This window comes from Oryctolagus cuniculus, chromosome 1 (genome assembly GCF_964237555.1).
Source record: "Oryctolagus cuniculus chromosome 1, mOryCun1.1, whole genome shotgun sequence".
NCBI classification, from domain to species: domain Eukaryota; kingdom Metazoa; phylum Chordata; class Mammalia; order Lagomorpha; family Leporidae; genus Oryctolagus; species Oryctolagus cuniculus.
Genome location: NC_091432.1, coordinates 140,414,030 through 140,434,714, shown reverse-complemented (window position 1 = coordinate 140,434,714; position 20,685 = coordinate 140,414,030). Strand labels below are relative to the sequence as shown.

The 20,685-nt window shown below is 41.2% G+C and overlaps 1 protein-coding gene and 1 long non-coding RNA gene across 6 annotated transcripts in view; one reads left to right on the top strand and one right to left on the bottom strand.

Annotated features, from left to right (window-relative positions):
* Positions 1–222: 222 nt before the first annotated feature.
* On the bottom strand, positions 223–1,011 carry LOC138843881 (uncharacterized). Its single transcript, XR_011379026.1, has 2 exons — positions 775–1,011; positions 223–484 (listed from the first exon to the last, which is right to left on the bottom strand). It is a non-coding gene; the product is annotated as an uncharacterized lncRNA (long non-coding RNA).
* A 66-nt stretch (positions 1,012–1,077) lies between these two features.
* Positions 1,078–20,685, top strand: part of SPTLC1 (serine palmitoyltransferase long chain base subunit 1) — a 55,396-nt gene continuing 35,788 nt past the window's right edge. Inside the window, exons 1-5 of one of the 5 annotated variants that reach the window (XM_008257928.4) lie at positions 1,078–1,233; positions 4,175–4,282; positions 6,681–6,775; positions 17,970–18,063; positions 18,936–19,008. In XM_008257928.4, the coding sequence (XP_008256150.2) occupies positions 1,177–1,233; positions 4,175–4,282; positions 6,681–6,775; positions 17,970–18,063; positions 18,936–19,008 (427 nt within the window). In that variant the 5' untranslated portion in view covers positions 1,078–1,176. Of the gene's footprint in view, positions 1,584–4,174; positions 4,283–6,680; positions 6,776–17,969; positions 18,064–18,935; positions 19,009–20,685 lie in introns of all 5 variants that reach the window. The other 4 variants (XM_008257932.4, XM_070049463.1, XM_070049467.1 and 1 more) reach the window with 4 other exon arrangements.

The window sequence follows — 20,685 nt, the reverse complement described above, 5'->3', positions numbered from 1 at the left end:
GCTGGGCTAATCCAAAGTCAGGAGCCAGAAGCTTCTTCCGGGTCTCCCACACAGGTGCAGGGGCCCAAGGACTTGGGCCATCTTCTACTGCTTTCCCAGGCCATAGCAGAGAGCTGGATCAGAAGAGGAGCAGCCAGGACTCGAACCAGTATCTATATGAGATGCCGGCACCGCAGGCAGCAGCTTTACCCCCTATACCACAGCGCTGGCTCTGAGTTTTCATTTTATATCCATTAAATTGATAAAGATTTTCAAAGAGATTCATAATGTCCATCATGGACTACGGTGTGGACACACTGTCAGTTGGTGGAGCTATTTTGGAGAGACTTCTGGCCATATCTTTTTTTTTTTTCCTGGCAGTACCTTACCAAATGAATAATTCCATCCACTTTGAGGAAACCAGTCAGAAGAAATGCTCCAACACGCACAGACAGACTGACAGATAGGCACGTGGAACATCCAAGTTAACTTCAGCCAGCACTGTCTATAAACCAGAAAAAAAGCTGCAACAACCAAATGCCCACCAGTGGGGAAAACAGATCAAGAAATACACAAATTACTCCAAGAAATAGAATTCAGCCATTACAAAACAAGTTAAACTGAAAGGAAAAAAAAAAAAAAAAAACTACTGGAGAAAACAGACAAGGTAAAAGTAAGTTACAGAAAAATATTGTCCCCATGAGCCACATTATATTTAAGAAATGCAATCTAATTAAGTGTGCATGTGGGCATACTGTCTCTCGTGCAGTCTCTACTCCAAACACACAGTGTTACCTAGGAGTTGGCTAGTTTTGCACGAACTTCTGCTTTTCCATGATGCACCCCTGGATTATCTACACAATTTAAAAGGAATTTGCTGCCATTATCTTCAGTCTCTGCGCCCAAGGGCAAGGACTAATTGGTGTTACTTCGCCTATTGCGAGTCCAGCAAGGGTCCGGCAATTAATGGACACATGGCGACCACCTGTTTAAGGAATCTGTCTTCCCCGGTGCGCCTCTGGCCCCGCGCGCACCGGCCTTTCCCCGTCACTCACTGCGCAAGCGCGAGGAGGCGGTGACCAGCGCGCGGCCGCTCCGGCCCAGGCCCCGCCCCCGAGGGCACGGGACGTCACTGTACCGCGCCACGCGCGAGTTGACGTACCTGTGGCCTTCCGGAAGGAAGCCCAGCGCCTGACCATGGCGAACGCCGCGGAGCAGTGGGTGCTGGTGGAGATGGTACAGGCGCTCTACGAGGTGGGCTCCGCGGCCCGAGCGACGCACGACCCACCTGGCTCTGGGGCGGGTGGGACGCCGCGCGTAGATCTGTGGTCTGAGTCTGCCTCGGGTTCGGTCACGCCCTGACTCGGTGCCCTGCCTGCACTGGTTCCTGGGCGTTCTAGTCCCCGCGGCAGACTGTGGTGAAGGGACGGGGCAGGGGGCGCCGGGACCCAGAGTCTCTGAGGTCCCGCTCTCCAGCAGATGGGTCTTTCCACTCCTGCGGCTGGGACTGATAGTAAAACGGAGTTGGGAAAGTCGAGTGGAAATTTCTGTCTCGGGAGGTCCTGGGGAAGTGAAGCCCCTGGACGTCTGAACAGTGCCTCGGTGTAAGCCTTGTTGTAAACTGGACTTGCCCAGTGTTTGTCCGGGTGGGGAGCGCGGGTTAGGAAAGGATCGATACAGGGTGTGCGAATGCGAAATAGCTTGTCAGTCTTCCGCCCAAGTCCCATTTTTTATAAAGAGACTGGGGAGGGGGGTGGATTTTGACGAGAAAGTAGGTGAGCGAGTTCTTTTGAAAAGCTGGCTATTTCAGATGCGGAAGGCAATAGGTGATCCAAATGCCTGTCTTAGGGAATGTTCCTTCATCTGTTGTCTTCGTCTCTTTCTCCTATAGAACGTTGTGAGCCTTTTGTCCCTGAGGCACTCGATACAGTAGTGTCTAACCACGTTGTGTGTATTAGGCACCGAGGAGTTCAATTTTTAATTGAACTTAATTGTAAATAGCCACACGTGGACTAGCGGTTACGTATTGGACCGTGCAAAAGTCAGAAGCTAGGATTAGTGCAGTGGACAAACAAGCCAATCCCTGTGCTTACAGAGTTTATATTTACTTAAACAGAAATTCACTCTTCTTTGGTGATTTTTCAGAATTTAATATTGCTGTTGCTGGCACCGGTAGTGGTGGTGTTTTCCATTGCGAGATATCTCGGGATTTTTTTTTTTTTTTTAATATTTGAGAGAGCATGTGGCTCTTGCCTATTTTGTGTAAGCGATGGTCGTCATCGGGTTAGGATAGCAACAAGATAAGAACCACTAAAATTTTTAAAGAAATGAGTAATTTTCTCTGATGCTTAAACCGATTTTTAAATAATTTCTCTTACCCTGAAATTGATCAACAGTGAGTCTTGGGAAGACGACTCTATGGTGCATTTTCTGGCAAAGAAAAGAAGTGACATTGTTGTGTTTATTAATTTGCTGGACCAGTAGTTTTTCAACTTTTTTTTTTTTTTTTTTTTGACAGGCAGAGTGGACAGTGAGAGAGAGAGAGAGAGGTCTTCCTTTTGCCGTTGGTTCACCCTCCAATGGCCGCCATGGCTGGCGCACCGCGCTGATCCTATGGCAGGAGCCAGGTGCTTCTCCTGGTCTCCCATGGGGTGCAGGGCCCAAGCACTTGGGCCATCCTCCACTGCCCTCCCTGGCCACAGCAGAGAGCTGGCCTGGAAGAGGGGCAACCGGGACAGAATCCGGCGCCCTGACCGGGACTAGAACCCGGTGTGCCGGCGCCGCTAGGCGGAGGATTAGCCTAGTGAGCCGCGGGGCCAGCCTCAACTGTTCTTAGGATAATTTCTTTGTGGAGTTGGTTGTGACTGAGAAAATTAAAAGAGTCCTTTAATTTTAAATGAGATCAGATTATTCGAAGAGTATTATTTCCAGTTTTTGTGTACTTTGCATGTAGAATTTAATGACTCTTGTCTGGCTTACTCCATTAACCATAACGTGTGAGCATATAGCCTATGTGTACAGTTTTACATTGTTTGTGCATTGTTTTGAAAGTCTACACATGAATTTAATCAGAAGTTTTCCAGTTGCCAAATTCTAGTTTTGTTTTTTAAACAATAGCATATCCCCATCACTTTCTAATATTTGAAAATAGTTTGTGTTTAAGTTTTTAAATGGCTTTTTAAATGATTTTTCCAATGAAAGCCTGACCTTATCATGAAAATAAAGTTGAAAAGAAGACTTGAGACAAATAATTTTGACAAGGTATTTTTATGCCTCCTGGCTTAGAAAACACTGGCTGCTTTTGGAGAACTGTGGTTAAGAGAGAGAGAGAGAGACCTGCTATTACTTTTACCATTTACAGTCGTTTTTCCCTCTGCCTGATCTTCCTTTGACCATTTGTAATCTTTTTTTCCTCTGCCTCAATCCAAGAAGAATTCAAAGAGGTTTATCAGGATACAGAAAATATAGTAAGATGCGCAAAACATTAAAATTGTGGAAATTGGTTTCCACATAACTCTGTTAACACATCCATGGCTGGATGGAAATAGTAGAAGACTTGTTAAGCTGTGAAATGTTTTGTTACATCATTTCCTACTGGCAAAATTTTAAAATTACTGCCCAGTTCCCACATAGAATTACCTGGGCTGGATTCCCAGGTCTGGCTCCTAACTCCAGCTTCCTGCTAATGCAGACCCTGTGTGGCAGCAGTGATGGCACCAGTAAAGAGATTCCTGCCACTGCCATGGGAGACCTGGATCCCACTCCTAACTCCGGGCTTCTGGACCCCAGCCCAGACTTTGCAGGCATTTTGGGGAGGAGACTGTAGATAGAGGCACCTTCTTTATGTTGCTCTCTTTCTCTCTTTCAAATTGGATAAAAAGCAAACTTTTTTTTTTTTTAAGTTACCAGAGGTAGCTGGTAGTGATAATTATTTTTAAATAATGGGATTCTCTGCTGTCAGATTTTATTTTTTTAAATTTATCTTTTATTCCTAAAGAGGTTTCAAAAAGCTGAAATATTAGAGATTTTTCATATGAAAAAGAAATTGCCTACTGTTAGAAACAGGAAAAAGAGTGAGTAGAAATGAAGAGGGCTTTTAAAGTAAGTTGCAGTAAATAGTAGATTAACTGTCTTGGGGGGTATATATAAGTGTGCTAAATTTGATGTGCATTTCCTTTTTGTTTTTCACTCTTAGGCTCCAGCTTACCATCTTATTTTGGAAGGAATTTTAATACTCTGGATAATCAGACTTCTTTTCTCAAAAACTTATAAATTACAAGAACGATCTGATCTTACACTCAAGGTAAGAAATTAAATTCCTATTTTATTTTTTGACATAAGATTTAGCTGCTATATCTTTACAAAAAGAGTGTGTGGTGGCTCACTATATTTTTTTTTCCCCCAAAGATTTGTTTATTTATTCGAAAGGCAGAGTTACAGAGGAGCAGAGGCAGAGAGGAGAGAGGAGAGAGAGAGAGAGAGAGAGAGAAAGTCTTCCGTCCACTGGTTTCACTCCCCAAATGGCTGCAAAGGCTGGAGCAGGGGTGATCTAAAGCCAGGAGCCTCTTCTGGGTCTCCCACGCTGGTACAGGGGCCCAAGGCCCTGGGCCGTCCTCTACTGCTTTCCCAGGCGCATTAGCATGGAGCTGGATTGGAAGTGGAGCAGCCAGGACTCGAACCAGCACCCATATGGGATGCTGGCATTGCAGGTGGTGGCTTTGTCTGCTACACCATAATGCCGAAACTAGCTTACTATATTTCTTTTTTTTTTTTTAACTTTTATTTAATGAATATAAATTTCCAAAGTACGATTTATGGATTACAATGGCTTCCCCCACATACCGTCCCTCCCACCCACTACCCTTCCCTTTCCCACTCCCTCTCCCCTTCCATTCACATCAAGATTCATTTTCGATTATCTTAATATACAGAAGATCAGCTTAGTATACATTAAGTAAGGATTTCAACAGTTTGCTCCCACACAGAAACATAAAGTGAAAAATAATAGATGATTTTTTTTAAATGATGATGAAATCAGATCAGACCTATTGTCATGTTTAATCCCAGTGAGAGTCAAGTTGGGAGTTGATAATTTCTTTTTTTCTTTTTTTTTTTTTTTTTTACAGAGGATCAGTTTAGTATACATTAAGTAAAGATTTTCAACAGTTTGCACCCCCATAGAAACACAAAGTGAAATATATTGTTTGAGTACTCATTATAGCATTAAATCTCAATACACAGCACAATTAAGGACAGAGATCCTACATGAGGAGTAAGTGCACAGTGACTCCTGTTGTTGACTTTACCAATTGACACTCCTGTCTATGGCATCAGTAGTCTCCCTATGCTCCAGTCATGAGTTTCCGAGGCTATGGAAGCCCTCTGAGTTCTCCGACTCTTATCTTGTTTAGACAAGGTCATAGTCAAAGTGGAGGTTCTCTCCTCCCTTCAGAGAAAGGTACCTCCTTCTTTGAAGACCTGTTCTTTCCACTGGGATCTCACTCGCAGAGATCTTTTTGCCAGAGTGTCTTGCCTTTCCATGCCTGAAATACTCTCATGGGCTTTTCAGCCAGATCCGAATGCCTTTAGGGCTGATTCTGAGGCCAGAGTGCTATTTAGGACATCTGCCATTCTATGAGTCTGCTGAGTATCTCACTTCCCATGTTGGATCACTCTCCCCTTTATTTATTCCATCGGTTAGTGTTAGCAGGTACTAGACTTGTTTATGTGCTCCCTTTGACTCTTAGTCCTTTCATTATGATCAATTGTGATTGTTAATGAACAACTTAATACATTATCCCTCTTAGTAGTTTTTTTGTCTTTTCTACTTAATATGACTGGTTTAATTCTGTAATTAATACACAGTTATTCTTAAGTGTTAAAAATTAACTGAAATGTGATCCCTGTTAAACATAAGAGTGGGAATAAGAGAGGGAAGAGATGTATAATTTGGGACATGCTCAAGCTGACTTGCCCCAAATGGTAGAGTTAAAAACATAACAGGGGATTCCAATTCAATCCCATCAGGGTGGCATGTACCAATGCCATCTCACTATTCCAAGTGATCAATTTCAGCTTACTATATTTCTTAAAATGTTTTCTGTAATGTAAATAAATCAAGAGGAATGAGATATTATGAGGGTAGGCAAAATACAGGAAAAGTTAGGGATAAAGTCAGTATCCAACAGATTACCCTATTATGGTTCTGTATAGTTTGCTAGGATTGAACAGTAGTCTGACAAATAGATGATTTGAAGGAAACGTGGCAATTACTAGATTTTGAATGACCATAACATGGTTACATGAGTTACTCAGAAAAAGTACACCTGTTTCTAAATCCTAAAGGTGGGCTTTCTCTGGTCTTCATAAAGATTTGGAGTTGGAAATAATCCTGTCCACCCCACCCCAGCTTGACTTTTGATTTGTTGTATATGGTAAAGGAAAAAAAAAAACTCTGAACATGGAAATAAAACTTTCTTAAATTGTTGTGTCACCCATAAAACTATATGAAAAAGAACTTTTAGCTTGTGCTAAGGAACAAGGTGAGAGTAGAACATGCACACAACTCAAGAGTGATTTCTTTCTGTCTAGCTATAACTATATGTGGCATTTCTCATAGTACATTTACTAAGATTTTCCATTATAACAAACAGTTTGTATATTTCTGGAGTTGCTGTATTTTAAATTCTTTTCTCCTGTAGGAAAAGGAAGAATTGATTGAGGAGTGGCAGCCAGAACCTCTGGTTCCTCCTGTCTCCAAAGACCACCCAGCTCTCAACTATAACATTGTTTCAGGGTAAATCAGTTTTGCTACTCAAAGAACTTGTGTTTGGTTTTCTGTAGGTGATTTGTTAAAATGTATTTTGTTAAAATGTATTTTGGTTTACATAGTATTCTTTTTTCAACTGAAATAACTAACTGCTTTAGTTGGCACTATAAATTTTCTTTTAGGGATGATATGATCATTTTTTTAAGTCTCAAATTTGAGAATGAAAACTTTTTTTCAAAAAAAATGTTCTTTTCACACTAATGCATGCACATAGTAATATTTCAGATGGTCAGACACCTTTAAAATGAAAAGTGACAGACTCCTTTTTCCCTTGTGTGTTTGTGATGTTTAGATTGGTCATAATTTACCTTCATAACTCTAAATATTAACACTGTGATTACATTGCTCTTTCTTGATTCATTGACTACAAACAACTCCTGTTGACCCTCCACACATTATGAGTTATAAAACTTGTCTCACTTATGCCACCTCTCTCATTGCTTCCAATGTCTGATCTATTTTTATTTTTTTAGTTTTTCTGCTGATTATTTTATTCTATTTTTTAAATTAAGAAGTTGTAGTTGGTGTTATAACAGAATACCCAAGTGTGGATAGTTTATAAAGAAAAGGAGGCTGGCGCCGCGGCTCACCAGGCTAATCCTCCGCCTTGCGGCGCTGGCACACCGGGTTCTAGTCCCGGTCGGGGCGCCGGATTCTGTCCCAGTTGCCCCTCTTCCAGGCCAGCTCTCTGCTGTGGCCTGGGAAGGCAGTGGAGGATGGCCCAAGTGCTTGGGCCCTGCACCCCATGGGAGACCAGGAGAAGCACCCGGCTCCTGCCATTGGATCAGCGCGATGCGCCGGCCGCGGTGGCCATTGGAGGGTGAACCAACGGCAAAGGAAGACCTTTCTCTCTGTCTCTCTCTCTCACTGTCCACTCTGCCTGTCAAATAAATAAGTAAATAAATAAGAAAAGGAACTTATTTTGGCTCACAGTTCTGAGGGCTGGGATGTCAAAGAGCGTGGTGTTGGCATTTGCTCATCTTTGGTTTCATCTTATGGCGGAAAAGCAAGGAGACCCAACCCGAGGGACAGCCTGACCTTATGACAAACTGTTCTTGCAATAACTAAGTTGGCCCTGCAACTCACTAATGCAATAAGGTTGTTAATCTGTATATGAAGGCTCAACCCCATGACCAGAACACCTCCCACTAGGCCCCATTACAAGTACAACTTAAGAAATTTTTTCTCATCCATTCCTTACTTTTACCTCCCATACAAAATAAGTTGAAGTTAGTAGATGTTTTTCTTTTGCCGATATTTATAATTTTACCCATATGCCTGTTACTGTGAAAATATTTAGTGTTTGTTAAAATGTGATACAGGTTATTCTGAATATATTTTCCTACTTCTGATCTGACACAAAAGAAACTTTATTCCTCATTTCTGTGGATCTTTTTAGTCTTATAGAAATTTTCCATGTTCTAAAATAAGACTTAACTAATGTTTTATCTTGCTGTTTGGTTTTTTAAGCATTTAAGAAATCCTGTCTTACTCTAGACATCTAATTTGCTTTTTTCATGTCTTATGGCTGATCATCCCAGCTTTATTAATTGAATAGTCGAGTCTTAACTTTGATTAGAAATTTGCCTTTGTTTCTATGCCAGATTCCCTTGTAAAGGATCCATATTAAAGACTTTATTTCTGTTCTTTTGGTATATTTGTCTCTCTGTGCCAGAATCTCACTCTTGATAATACCACAGATTTATAATAATCTTACTACAGTGAGTCTTTCTACCTCTTTATTTCTCAAAATTGTCTAGACTGTTCTTGACTCTTTATTCTGGACCTCGAGTTTAGGTTTAGCTGGTTAACTTTGACCCAGAAATGCATTTTTTTATTAGAAATGCATTAAATTTATGGGTTAATTTGTAGAGAACTGGTATCTTTCTGATACTGAATCTCATCACCCAGGAACATGTTGTATCACTTGTATATTTCAGTCATTTATTTCCTATACAAAATGTATGTATTTTCTGTCTTAAATGCTTTACTTGTCTTTTCTTCAACTCTTATTTTGAAATGTTTGTACTTTTGTGTACAGTCATAAAAAAGAATACAGAGAGATCCTTATACCCTTTTCCGTTTGCCTCCAGTAGTGGTAATGTCGTATTTAACTATAGTACAGAATCAACCAGGAAATTGGTATTGCATATATTTTAATAGAGTTTTGTCTTATATCAGGTAGTTTTTATTTTTTCTATAAGAATCTCTTTCTTCCTGTTCCTTGTCTTAATGCACTGGCTAGGAAACCTTCCATTCAGTGTTGACCAGGAATGACCTTGACCTATACCTGATGATAATATCTAGTGTTCTTTAGCATCTATTCATTTTTTAAATATGCACAATGTGTCTATTGCGGTATTTCATTTTTAACACTGTTATTTTGTGAAAACCTCAAGAAAAAATTGAAGGGTATTTTGTTGATTTTGATGTATTGAGTGTCATTTTTCTTCAATTAATGCAATGACTATTTACATTCATTACTGAGCTGACGCACAAATAATTGAATCTACTTAAGTTGGATTTTTTTCTTTAAATAATAGCCTTATTGAGATATAACCCGTAGCCCATAAAATTCATTCTTTTAAAATACACAATTAAGTTGTTATTAGTATATTCACAGAGTTATACAATCATCACCACCATCTAATTCCAGAGCATTTTCATCACTCACAAAAGAAATTCCACACTTATTAGCAGTCACTCCCCAGGGCGTTTTCCCCCGGGCATTAGCACCACTGATCCACTTTCTCATTCAGTTTGCCTATGCTGGACACTTTGTGTCTGGCTTATTTTACTTAGCATAATGTTTTCAATCTGAAAATAAATCCTGCTTGTTGTTATTTAACTTCTCTCTGTATCATTTAGGTTGACTCAGTTCTTTTTCAAATTTAGTTGAACATTTTAAACAGCTTTTTTCTAACTGTCTTAGTAATGATTCATAATCTCTTTTCCAAAACTGAGAATTTTTTTAGTTTTAAAAAGATAATAAAGTATATCATCCTTATTTTATATATATATATATATATATATATGTATGTATGTAAAACCACTCTCATGAAGGGCAACATCTCATCTAAATATTTTCATTCCAGTGGGGTAAATAAAAGCTATAAATAGTTCCCCATCAGTATAAGACAGGTTTTGTTGCCAAATAAATTTATTGCAAGCTTTAAAAAATGTGAGAAAGGAATAAGGAACTTTTAATATCAGGTCTAAGGCTGTAAATGCCCTTCTAAGTGCTGTTCTAGTACATACTTAAATACGTGTTACTCATACCTAAGTGTTTTCTAATTTTTATTTGCTTTTTTTCTTTGAAGCATAATGTTTTCATGGGACTTTCTTTGCCATGTGATTAGAAAGCATCTTAATAATAATGCTGTTGCTGAGCCTTGCTTTATAAAAAATCTTACTTTATTCTAAATTTTTGCAAAGTTCTATAGGTTTATGTTCCATACTTGCTTAATTTCAAGATATTTTGTGTCCATTGCATCAAATATTTTAATTGTTCAATTAATTTAGTCTTAGCCATCTATAAATAAATGAGAAAGATGATAGAGATCAGTGTTACTCACCATATGGATTTATTCTCTGTGTGTGTGTTTTTTTTTTTTTTTTTTTTTTTTTTTTGACAGGCAGAGTTAGACAGTGAGAGAGAGAGACACAGAGAAAGGTCTTCCTTTTTCCATTGGTTCACCCCCCAAGTGGCTGCTACGGCCGGCGCATTGTGGCTGCGCACTGCGCTGATCCAAAGCCAGGAGCCAGGTGCTTCCTCCTGGTCTCCCATGCGGGTGCAGGGCCCAAGGACCTGGGCCATCCTCCACTGCACTTCCGGGCCACAGCAGAGAGCTGGACTGGAAGAGGAGCAACCCAGACAGAACCCGGCACCCCAACTGGGACTAGAACCTGGTGTGCCGGCGCCATAGGCGGAGGATTAGCCTAGTCCTATTCTCTGTTTTTTATATTGTTTAGTTTGAGGGTATGTTGTTGAGTATGTATGGGTTCAGCATTTTTACCTCTTTTTAATGTTCTTGTGTCATTATATAACAACATTCCTTATCTTTTTTTGTCTTGAAATTATTTATGTTAGCAGCATAGCTACACCAGTTTCCATTTAGTTCAGTAAGTGATTAATTTGATTGTTGCTCTCTTTTCAGTTTTACTGTGCTGTTATTTGCAGTTGTTTCTTTTGTACCTAATTGTACATAGTCTTTTAACTGAGGATTTTAATCTGTTTACATGTATTGTGATTCTTAATTTATTTGTATAATAAATGCTAATATCTGCTGAAATATGAGATGATGGACAATTTACCCAGTAAAATTTACAACAGATTTTGGCTAGTTTGGTATGTAAACTTAAAGGGATATACAAGAAATAATCAAAAATAATCTTACTTGAAATTTATTTGTGTGTTTATTAGAAAGAATTACATGGAGAGAGGGAGATCTTCCATCCACTGGTTCACTCCCTAAGTGACTGCAACAGCCAGAGCTGGGCCAGGTTGAAGCCAGGAGCTTGGAGCTCTGTCCTGGTCTTCCACATAGGTAGCAGGGGCTCAAGCTCTCAGACCATCTTCTGCTGCTTTCCCAGACATGTTAGCAGGGAGCTGGATCAGAAGTGGAGCAACAGGGATTTGCACTGACGCTTATGGGATGCCAACATCAAAGGCCTAACCTGCTGTGCCACAATACCACCCCCAATAATCTCAATTACTATTTTTGTATGGTCTTTAAAAAGTTTGTTTCTGTGGTGCTTTGCATGGTATAGTTAAATCCACTCCTAAGAATACGTACTGTCAATATGTACGCTTTTTTACATGCTAGAAGATGTAGTATGTGTTGTTATTCTGCCTCTCTATAGGGGGCAAAAACTGATTTTGTCAAAATACCTAAGGTTAGCATTCATAGAGATCACTTCTGTCTGAAGCTGCACAGCCTCACGTAGTAGAAAACCCAAACGTCCATGGCTTAAGGAAGGTGGAAGTTTGTTTTCCCTCACCCGTGAGTGTGGAGAGAGGCTCCACAGATGACCAGTGACCCAGGTTTCCCCTCCCGCGGCTCCACCCATGGGTACTGTGGCCCCAGTCATAAGGCCCCATATGACAGCATGGCAGCCAGGTTTGCAGAAAAGAGGCACCTTCTTGCTTGTCAGCTTGGTTAGGGCACCACTGGCCACACCTAGTCGTAGGAACAACTGGAAAATGTGGTCTTTGTTCCAGGTGGCAGCGTGGGAACAAGAGACTACATGTTAGGTTGGCAGCTGCTGATCTCTGCTGCACGCCTCACACAAACAGCACAGTGTAATTGCAGGAGTGCCCCATGGTGGGAGAGACCGAAAACTCACCTACGTGGCTACTCCCTATTACTGCAGGCATAACTAGGAAATATGCTTGTCATAGATATTGTTTGTCACCCTTTCTAAATACCACGTGTGGTTAACCTTAAGTATCTCCTGCCTAGGTTTTACTTAATGTTTCTCTCCGCCATACTGAGCAGCACAGGGACTTACCAGCTTCTTTCAACTTCATTCCCCATCCCCACCTTCCTGGATGTCTTGGTCTGTGTATTTGAGAGTTCTTCCTTATTTTACATTCCCCAGGATTATTATTTGAGAATCACCATTTACATAACTTACTTACCGGTTTATTTGCTGACCATTAGGTATTTATTGCTTTATCCATCAATGTCTTTGGGCTTAAAACTCCTTTTTTCCTAAAGTATTTTCTGTCCCAGGCTTTCTTATGTGATTATATCAGTTTGTCTGTTATATTTTCTGATGGTTTTCACAGCTATCTATGCAGTGCTGCAATTTCACTATAATGTCTTACCATAGTTCTTATTTATCTTGCTTGGGATTCATTTTCCCTTTTCAGTCTGTGGGTTCCTGTCTTGTATGAGATCTAGAAAATAGTTGTTATCTCTTCCTTTTTCCTCCATTCTTTCTGGAGTTTCTGTTAATGTGATTTTAACTTCTTTGTGTCCTCCATGTCCATATGCACCCTTTCATATATTTGCATCTCTATAACTTTCTCAGCTCTTTTGCTTTTCTACTGTGTCTCATTCGACATTTGATGCCTCTGTTAGATTTCTGATTTTTTTTGACAGTCTTGTTTCTAGAAACTGTATGTCATTATTTTACAAATCTTCCTGTCCTTTCCTCACAGTGCCTTAACTTTCTCTTCTGTTTGTGCTTTTGGTCCTTAGCAGTTGTCAGTGTTCAGGTGTATCCATCTCCTGAATGCTGGTCCTTCTGTTTTGCTTGCATGTTCTTGCTTATGGTAGGTTATGGCTTTTGAGTGGGCAGGGTTTTGTTTCCCATCCTTTGAGTACTCTGAAGCTTTGATTCTTGAGGTATCTTTCTAGATTGGTTTTATTGGCTTCTGGGAGATACCCTGTTGGGTTTTAAGCTCTACAATTCCTGTGTCAAACACTCATTCTGAAGAAGTGCTGCTCCCCCATATGAGGCACAGGTGTGAGACTTCCATTTCTTACCAAATCCTTTGTTTCCTTTGATACTCGAAGTGCTGGACAGAGAGAACACCCCTGCATCACCTCATGCTGTCATCTGACAGTAGATGGGCTGTGATTAGGGACTGCAGATGTACTTATTCTAATTGTTTCCTACTTGTGTTACAGTGTCTGTAGAATGGCCTTAACTCTTCATAGCAGCAACTTTTAGTACAGGCCTATTTCCCTAGGAATTTTGTGTTTTCTTTGTTAGAAGGCTTCCTGTACCTCTATAATCAGGGAGGACTTAGGAAATAAAGCCCTAGGAAGTTGGGAATTAATTAACATGATGGATTCAGAATCACAGTGGTTGAGTAAGCAAGTGGTGCTTGATTTTAAAGAGAAGCTCCTGAAGACACTGGGGGAAAAGGAAGAAATTTTGACAGAGTTCTTCTTAGGGCCAGGCACTTTACAATGACAATTACTCTCCGAGGTAGGTTCTCACCCTACTTTATAGATGAAGAAACAGAGGGCTGCAGAGGCCAGATGATGTCTCTGAGTTTCCAAAGTCCTCAGTAGCTGTAACGCATGGGGTCTGTTGAATAGCTCTACGACACAGGGTCTTCTCACTGAGTCTTCCTGCCTTTGTTATGAGTTGGTTTGCATTTGTGAATTCACTTGAAACCTTCCATGATTTCCCAGCTTCTTATGTTACTTTTCTTTTTTTAACTTTTATTTAATAAATATAAATTTCAAAAGTAAAACTGTTGGATTATAGTGGCTTTTTCCCCCCATAAACTCCCTCCCACCTGCAACCATCCCATCTCCCACTCCCTCTCCCATCCCATTCACATCAAGATTCATTTTCAATTATCTTTATATACAGAAGATCAATTTAGTATATACTAAGTAAAGCTTTCAACAGGTTGCACCCACACAGAAACACAAAGTATAAAGTACTATTTGAGTACAACGTATTAAGGACAGAGATGCTACATGGGGAGTAAGTGTATGGTGACGCCTGTTGTTGATTTAACAGTTGACACTCTTATTTATGATGTCAGTAATCACTCGAGGCTCTTGTCATGAGCTGCCAAGGCTATGGAAACCTCTTGAGTTGGATAACTGTGATCTTATTTAGACAAGGCCATCGTCAAAGTGGAAGTTCTTCCTCCCTTCAGAGAAAGGTACCTCCTTCTTTGACAGCCTGTTCTTTCCACTGGGATCTCACTCACAGAGATCTTTCATTTAGGTTTTGTTTGTTTGTTTGTTTGTTTGTTTTTTGTGCCACAGTGTCTTGGCTTGCCATGCCTGAAATACTCTTATGGGCTTGTTAGCTGGATCTGAATGCTTTAAGGGCTGATTCTGAGGCCAGAGTGCTGTTTAGGACATCTGCCATTCTGAGTCTGCTGTGTATCCCGCTTCCCATGTTGGATTGTTCTCTCCTTTTTAATTCTATCAGTTAGTATTAGCAGATACTAGTTTTGTTTATGTGATCCCTTTGACTCTTAATCCTATCATTATGATCAATTATGAACTGAAACTGATCACTTTGACTAGTGAGATGGCATTGGTACATGCCACCTTGATGGGATTGAATTGGAATCCCCTGGCACGTTTCTAACTCTGCCATTAGGGGTAAGTCCAATTGAGCATGTGCCAAACTGTACATCTGCTCCCTCTCTTATTCCCACTCTTATATTTAACAGGGATCACTTTTCAGTTAAATTTAAACACCTAAGAATAATTGTGTGTTAATTAAAGAGTTCAACCAATGGTATTAAGTAGAACAAAAAAATAATAAAAGGAATAAAGTAGTAAGTTGTTCCTCGACAGTCAGGACAAGGGCTGATCAAGTGATTGTTTCTCCTAGTGTCCATTTCACTTCAACAGGTTTCCTTTTAGGTGCTCAGTTGTCACTAATCAGGGACAACATAGGATATTTGTCCCTTTGGGACTGGCTTATTTCACTCAGTATGATGTTTTTCAGATTCCTCCATTTTGTTGCAAGTGACTGGATTTCATTTTTTTTGACTGCTGTATAGTATTCTATAGAGTACATATCCTATAATTTCTTTATCCAGTCTACTATTGATGGGCATTTAGGTTGATTCCATGTCTTAACTATTGTGAATTGAGCTACAATAAACATTGAGGTGCAGACAGCTCTTTTATTTGCCAATTTAATTTCCTTTGGGTAAATTCCAAGGAGTGGGATGGCTGGGTTGTATGGTAGGATTATATTCAGGTTTCTGAGGAATCTCCAAACGGACTTCCATAGTGGCTTTACCAGTTTGCATTCCCACCAACAGTGGATTAGTGACCCTTTTTCTCCGCATCCTCGCCAGCATCTGTTGTTGGTAGATTTCTGTAGTGAGCCATTCTAACCGGAGTGAGGTGAAACCTCATTGTGGTTTTGATTTGCATTTCCCCTTATGTTACTTTTCTTTTTTTCTTTTTTTTTTTTTCTTTTTCTTTTTGGACAGGCAGAGTGGACAGTGAGAGAGAGAGACAGAGAGAAAGGTCTTTTGCCGTTGATTCACCTTCCAATGGCTGCCGCAGCCAGCGCACTGCAGCTGGCGCACCGCGCTGATCCAGAGGCAGGAGCCAGGTGCTTCTCCTGGTCTCCCATGGGGTGCAGGGCCCAAGCACTTGGGCCATCTTCCACTGCCTTCCCGGGCCACAGCAGAGAGCTGGCCTGGAAGAGGGGCAACCGGGACAGAATCTGGCACCCCAACTGGGAATAGAACCCGGTGTGCTGGCGCCACAGGCAGAGGATTAGCCTATTGAGCCACGGCACCGTCCCTTAGGTTACTTTTCTTATAAATTACCAACTCTGTATAAAGGTAGGGACGAGTGCAGTATTTTCAGTCCTTCATGGCTGCCATGCATTTTCTAGAGCAACCAGTAGTATACAGAGCAATTCAGAGACATAACTGAAACCAAACTTTGCTGGTACCATCCTTTGCTTCAGTCTGCGGTGGCTCTTGTCTTTACCATTCAACTGTGTCTTGCAGTTTCTTTAGTTAAAATAGGCTGCTGTGGGCTATTTGTCCTCACAGCCCATTAATGATTCATGAATCATATTCGAAACTGGGTTTTGAAGCATGGCTTGCAGTTTAAGAATGTGTCAGCAGAGGGTTTACAGGTTGCCTCCATGCATGCCCATTCTCCTATCGATGCTGTGCTAAGATCCAGCTCCTGTGTAGCTAGCTACCCTCATTTTTTCCTCCTCTGAAAACATGGAGTTTCACCTTAAGTAACAACCAGCATTAACTTTTTTTAAAGATTTATTTTTTTGAAAGGCAGAGTTAAAGAAAGAGAGAGATCTTTCACCCACTGGTTCACCCCCAAAATGGCCAAAGTGGCCAGAGGGGTCTCCTTCAGGGATATAGGGCGCAAGCACCTGGGCCTTCTGCTGGTTTCCCAGGCACGTGAGCAGGAGCTGGATTGGAAGTGGAGCAGCTGGAACTTGAACTGTCACCCAAATGGAATGCTGACGCTATAGATGACAGCTTTACCCACTATACCACATTACTGGCTCCAAGCATTAACTTGAGAAATAGCATATCACACATATTCTTTTAGTGTCTTCCTATAGATAACATCTACATATTTATATATATAATTTATTTGAAAGGCAAAGTTGGGGGGGGTGGTAGAGAGAGAGAGATCCTCCATCTGCTGGTTTACTCCCCAGATGAATGCAATAGCTGGGGCTGGGACGGGCCAAAGCCAGGAGGCAGAAGCTCCATCTGGATCTGCCACATGGGTACAGGGGCCCAAGGACCCAGGCCAGCCTCTGCTGCTCTCCCAGGCTTATGAGCGGGGAGCTGGATCAGAAGTAGAGCAGGGACTCGAACCAGCACCCATGTGGGATGCTGGCATTGCAGGCGGTTGCTTAGCCCATTATACCACAGTGCAGACCCCAATGACATTTATTTTTAAGCCACTCAACTCTGTAAGACCATAACTCAATTTTCTTATTCTTGTCTTTGACATTTCCTTCCTGTTCATCTGATTCCAGATGCTTCCTGAGATCTTAGTTACTTTCTTAAATGAACTTTAAAACCAAAACAAAAGTTTCCATTCATCCATCTTGGAATTTATATTGGTCAGCTTTTTTTGTTACTGCAATGAAGTACCTGAGGCATCCTGATTTTATAAAGAAAAGAGGTTTTTTTGGTTCATGGTTTTGGAGATGCACAGTCCAAGATTGGGCGAGTGCCACTGGGTTAACCTCTGTTATTGGTGTTCTTGCTGGCAGAGTGCCAAGATGGTGAGAGGCAGCATACACATCTGTCATCTGATCATTGAGACTCTACCATAATGACCTAATCCAATCCATCAATCACTCCCCACCCAGTCACCACCTCTGAATGCCATAATTGGATTAAGTTTCCTCCATCTAGGTGCTGCTAATATAAGACTTTGCAGTCCAAACCAATGAGTTCATAGGTCAGAAATTCAAACCGTAGCAGAAGTCTACCTTTTTTTTTTTTCAAGTAGCACAAGGGTAACTTATTAAAAATACAATTAAGGAAAAGGTTTGTGAGTTTTAATGTGCCATTCTCTGATTTTAATTACTTAAAGCAAAGAGTGGTATTCAAATAGCGTAGAATGACAGCACTATTGTTAATGCCAGTCACCAGAGTGATGTGACACTGTGTACTATTAATGTGTTGAAGAGTTCCACTCTCTGTCTTCCCTAGCCCTCCGAGCCACAACATTGTGGTGAATGGAAAAGAATGTATAAACTTCGCCTCATTTAATTTTCTTGGATTGCTGGATAACCCTAGGGTGAAGGTGAGTGGCATCTGATGCTGACGTGGACAGGGAACATCACTGACTTACGAAACCACACATGAAGTAAAGACAGATGCAGACACTCAGGCCCATTTAGGTGTTGCCCATTACCCTTTGTCTGACAGAGTTGTCATTTGGACTTGGGCAAAAGGTGGCAGAGTGTGAATGGGGCTTCATGTTGGTGACAGCCAGAGAACTAAATAAGCCAGAACAAGGTCAGAAAAGTTTCTAGGAAATTGTTCCATCTCCTTTTGGGATTGTGGACTAACAAGCATTTTTCAAGACAGACTCAGGCCCATAAACACAAAAGTATAGAGTCATTATGTTAATCAGGCGTTGAAAATCAAGGTATTGGAACTTGTCCATGGTTTAAGTTATATAAGTATTTTTTTTTAAGATTTTATTTATTTATATGAGAGGTAGAGTTACAGTGAGAGGGAGAGAGAGAGAAAGGTCTTCCGTCCCCTGGTTCACTCTCCAGATAGCTGCAACGGCCAGAGCTGCGCCTATCCAAAACCAGGAACCAGGAGCTAGGAGCTTCTTCCGGGTCTCCCACGCTAGTGCAGGATCCCAAACACTTGGGCCATCTTCTGCTTTCCCAGGCCACAGCAGAGAGCTGGATGGGAAGAGGAACAGCTGGGACTAGAACCGGCGCCCATATGGGATGCCTGTGCCACAGGCGGAATATTAACCTACTGCACCACAGCGCCGGCCCAAAGTTATATAAGTCTTTATATCAGTGTTTCATCATTCTAAGAAGCAAAGAAAATTGGGGGAGAGAGGAAGGAGCTGTGTGGGTTAAACAGTCTGAAGTTTCAGTTTTACACTCTTAAAAGATAAATGATTAAAAAATAATTTTTACTTCAATAAAGGCAGCAGCCTTAGCCTCTCTGAAAAAGTACGGTGTGGGGACCTGTGGACCTAGAGGATTTTATGGCACATTTGGTAAGTTTTTGTCATATTCTTGTTCAGACTATTACTTCGAAGAGTTAAGATTCAGTTTTATTTCAGAAGACCTCAGATTACATATCCTTAATTAGTTGCCACGTAAAGCTGGTGTGTGTGATTTTTACCTAACTTTCTAGGACACCCTGTGGTTTGGAAGCACTGGTGGGAAACACATTGGTCTGGGGCTGAGGTGACCTGTGGAGGGGAGAGCTGCAGGTTCTAGGGTTCTGCTGCATCAGGAGGGTCAGGTGGTGTCCGTGGCCCACCCCCAGGGAACTCTGGTGTGAGAAGACAGATTGTTTCTGTTGTTCATGACTACTGGAGGTGAAGATCTAGCTCAAGTGACTCTGCATTTCCTAGCCGTACAAGGTCCTGAATCTTCCCATCTCACTGCTCCACTGAAAGGTGTCCTGGCATTGCCTGTGTTGCAGATGCCATGTCACAGTGAAAGAGAATAGCAGTGCCTTCTTGCAGGGAAGGAGACCCTTGCACATCACTAATGCCCACAGTCCACAAGTGAGAACCAATCCCAGGCAATCCTAACCACCGGGGGGCTGGGAAACAGCATTAGCTGGGCAGCACTATACCAGGGAGAAAGGCAATAACATATTCTTGCAAGGGTTGGGTGGAGATAAACTTGTAGCCGTTTTTCTTTTTGGAAATGAAGAAAGGACCTGAAGGTGAAAAATCACTGATTTCCTCGGGTGTGGATGCCCTGAAGGCAAGCTAACTAAACATTCAGATGTTGAGTACCGTGAACTCCCTAACTCACAGTCATCAATGATTGTTTTTATTGTCTGTGTTATTCTTTGCTTCTAAACATGTCATTAAATCATTATTCCAGTGCATATATTCTGGAAATAACAATTTTGGCTTACACAGTGTCATAGTGTGGTGAAAGCAGAGCAAGGGAAATACGTTCTGTCTTCTCTTTGTATCCATTTCTGGACCTTTTTGTATTGTTTTTATTTTAACGGGATGTTATGTAAGGGGCACCCGTCTTTACTCTTCAGGTAATATGGTGATTACATTATTGGTATTGAAAATAGATGAGGACAGTTAGTGTCTAAGAATCCTGCAAGTGGAAATGATCTCAAGAATCTCGTGTTCCATCATCCCAGTTTTGAGATGTCCAGAGAGGATAATGTCTTCCTCACAGTTACAGCTCATAAATTTCAACCCAAAACTTGGAAAGCCCATATCCTGACCTCAGTTTTGTTGGCAAACTCAAAAGTATAGAGCTCAGATCAATCTCCCACTTACTCTGGCCTAATGCAAACATGGATTGGCTGCCTGGTTTTTATTGGTAGGGAATTATTTCCTAGAATTTAGGTACGAGAAGCTAGGAAAGGCATTTTAAAAGTTTACTTATTTAAGAGGTGGAGACAGAGCTCCCATCCACTGGTTCACATCCCCAAATGCCCACAACAACCAGGACTGGCTCAGGCTGAAGCCAGGAGCCCAGAACTCCATTTGAGTCTCATGGATAACAGGGACCTAAGTACTTGAGCCATCACCTGCTGCCTGTCTTAACATGAAGCTGGATTAGAAGCAGAGTAGCTGGAACTTGAACCAGACACTCTGGTAGGAGATTTGGACATACCCAGTTGACCTGCTGTACTGTAATGCGCACCATTTTTTCTTTTTCAGAAAACTGAATACTGTGAAAAATAT